General features: G+C 62.9%; 1 protein-coding gene across 1 annotated transcript; it reads left to right on the top strand.

The window, feature by feature from the left end:
- Positions 1 to 9: 9 nt before the first annotated feature.
- KCNF1 (potassium voltage-gated channel modifier subfamily F member 1) lies at positions 10 to 1,814 on the top strand. The gene has a single exon (XM_006910235.1). It carries the CDS (start codon positions 38 to 40, stop codon positions 1,517 to 1,519), a length of 1,482 nt encoding a protein of 493 aa, XP_006910297.1. The 5' UTR covers positions 10 to 37; the 3' UTR covers positions 1,520 to 1,814.
- Positions 1,815 to 3,073: the final 1,259 nt, after the last annotated feature.

The following is a 3,073-nucleotide window of genomic DNA, read 5'->3' on the forward strand; positions in this document are numbered from 1 at the left end:
GCTCGGAGCCGAGGCCGCGCGGGCTCACGCCGGGAGAATGGACGGGGCCGGGGAGCGCAGCCTCCCGGAGCCGGGCAGCCCGGGCTCCCGGGCTGGCGACGACATCGAGATCGTCGTCAACGTGGGGGGCGTTCGACAGGTGCTGTACGGAGACCTCCTCAGCCAGTACCCCGAGACCCGGCTGGCGGAGCTCCTCAACTGCCTGGCGGGGGGCTACGACACCATCTTCTCTCTGTGCGACGACTATGACCCGGGCAAGCGCGAGTTCTACTTCGACCGGGACCCCGATGCGTTCAAGTGTGTCATTGAGGTGTACTATTTTGGGGAGGTCCACATGAAGAAGGGCATCTGCCCCATCTGCTTCAAGAACGAGATGGACTTCTGGAAGGTGGACCTCAAGTTCCTGGACGACTGCTGCAAGAGCCACCTGAGCGAAAAGCGGGAGGAGCTGGAGGAGATCGCGCGCCGCGTGCAGCTCATCCTGGACGACCTGGGCGTGGACACGGCCGAGGGCCGCTGGCGCCGCTGCCAGAAGTGCGTCTGGAAGTTCCTGGAGAAGCCGGAATCCTCGTGCCCGGCGCGCGTGGTGGCCGTGCTGTCTTTCCTGCTCATCCTCATCTCGTCCGTGGTCATGTGCGTGGGCACCATCCCCGAGCTGCAGGTGCTGGACGCCGAGGGCAACCGCGTGGAGCACCCGACGCTGGAGAACGTGGAGACGGCGTGCATCGGCTGGTTCACGCTGGAGTATCTGCTGCGCCTCTTCTCCTCGCCCAACAAGCTGCACTTCGTCCTGTCCTTCATGAACATCGTGGACGTGCTGGCCATCCTCCCCTTCTACGTGAGCCTCACGCTCACGCACCTGGGCGCCCGCATGATGGAGCTGACCAACGTGCAGCAGGCCGTGCAGGCCCTGCGGATCATGCGCATCGCCCGCATCTTCAAGCTGGCGCGCCACTCCTCCGGCCTGCAGACCCTCACCTACGCCCTCAAGCGCAGCTTCAAGGAGTTGGGGCTGCTGCTCATGTACCTGGCCGTGGGCATCTTCGTCTTCTCAGCCTTGGGCTACACCATGGAGCAGAGCCACCCCGAGACGCTGTTCAAGAGCATCCCCCAGTCCTTCTGGTGGGCCATCATCACCATGACGACGGTAGGCTACGGCGACATCTACCCCAAGACCACGCTGGGCAAGCTCAACGCGGCCATCAGCTTCCTGTGCGGGGTCATCGCCATCGCCCTCCCCATCCACCCCATCATCAACAACTTCGTCAGGTACTACAACAAGCAGCGAGTCCTGGAGACTGCGGCCAAGCACGAGCTGGAGCTCATGGAGCTCAACTCCAGCAGTGCCGGCGAGGGCAAGGCGGGCAGCTCCCGCAGTGACCTGGACCACCTCCTGCCAGAGCCCCCCGGGCAGGAGGGGAGCTGGAGCAGCCGGCTGAAGATCTCCCATAGCGACACCTTCATCCCCCTCCTGACCGAGGAGAAGCACCACAGGACCCGGCTCCAGAGCTGCAAGTGATGAGGGCCGTCCCGACGCAGGTGGACGCATGGTGTGACAGGCTTCTCAGTGACTGCCCTGGAGGGGCTGTCCTTTGTCCCCCACCCCTCTTCCGGACAGAACTCTGAAGGCCCTCTTGGGCACCTCTGATGAGGCTGGGTAAGACCCCTTTGTGTCGCTGGCTGTCCAGGAGCCAGGGGGAGGGAGGGGTGTCCAGGAGCCAAGGGCAGCATGGGGTGATGGAGGCCTGGTTTGGCTGATGGCAGGAGCCCCATGCAGTTCTGTATGTCTTTCAATAAAGCCCCCTGCTCTGTGCTCTCACCGGTGTTGGTGTTGCGGGTTCTGTCACAGGCTGGCTATCCTCCCCCCTCCCCCACGGGGGTGGCTCAGGCATGCCCCGGGGCCAGGCTGGGAGGTAGGTGTGCAGCCCAGGGGGCCGGTTTTAGTCGAAAGCTAATTAAAGGACTCATACACAGGCTTCGGTGCCAAGGAGCCTGCCACATTCCAGGAGGCTCCGCGTGCAACTCCTGTTTCCTTCTGAGGAAAAGCTTGCTCCCCGAGCATTCTCGGGAGGGGAGGAATTCACAGGGCCGGGAGCACCACGCAGCGTGGTTGCCATTTATTCATCACCTGTGCCAGGCACCTTGCACAACTTCCAGCAACCCGGCTAGGTAGGTACCCCATTTCACAGGTGAAGACACTGAGGCCTAAGGCCAGAGAGGAGGGATTCAGTCTCAGATCAGATGCTCCCAGAGCCCATGCATCGTCTTTCTCATCAGGTGGCCTTGGGCAGAGGCATGTGCTTGGGCCCACGGTGCGTGTGTCAGGGTCGGTTCTGCGGACCAGGAGAGGTGCTGAGCCCCCCGGGGTGGGCCTGCCTGTCCTCCAGCCCAGCCTGCCTTCTGCAATCGGGTCATCTGAGCTATCGGCTGAGTGGACAACCCTGAGAGCCCCGGGGGAACAGAAAAGAGGCAGACCTAGGTCTGGAGCCCAGGGAAGGAGGAAGAGATTTCTGCGATGCCTTCCAGCTGGAACGCTTTCTCTGCTGCCCCTCCCCCCCCTCCCCGCGCCCGCCCCCTTCAGCTCTCTGGTCCATCTCCGCACCATCCTGGGTGGTCTTCCCTCCTCCCTGGGCCCTGGTTTCTCCATATGTATAAAGAGGGGTGATTTCTTGGGGCCTCATCCAGGTCTGACCTTCCAGGATTTCGAAGCCTAGAACTACAGGACATGTGTTGGGGACGCTGTGGGGTGGGAAGCTGTCACTTTGTTGGGGGCCTTGGGAGAGGGTCAGGGCCACCCCGTGGGGTGCAAGTACCTGAATCAATGTTGTGCATCCCACCTCGAGTGTCTCTCCAGGGAGATGCTGGGTCAGGCGACTGTGGAAGGCAGAGGAAGGAGGTGGGGTTGGGCCTGTGGGACTCAGTGGGGGGCGGGGGGAAAGGAGTCCAGGAAGAGGGGATTGCTGTGTGGGCTCAGCGGGGCCAGCCGAATGGGTGAGTCGCCTCTCTTTGTCCCCCTGCCTCCAGAACCCTCGGGAAGCCCTGAGCCTGTGCTGGCTGGAGGGGAAGAAACAAG

This window comes from Pteropus alecto, unplaced genomic scaffold, assembly GCF_000325575.1.
Source record: "Pteropus alecto unplaced genomic scaffold, ASM32557v1 scaffold61, whole genome shotgun sequence".
In the NCBI taxonomy this organism is placed as follows: domain Eukaryota; kingdom Metazoa; phylum Chordata; class Mammalia; order Chiroptera; family Pteropodidae; genus Pteropus; species Pteropus alecto.

Bases quoted from the DNA above. Each gene is read 5' to 3' on its own strand.
- KCNF1 (XM_006910235.1), top strand. From the start codon at position 38: ATGGACGGGGCCGGGGAGCGCAGCCTCCCGGAGCCGGGCAGCCCGGGC.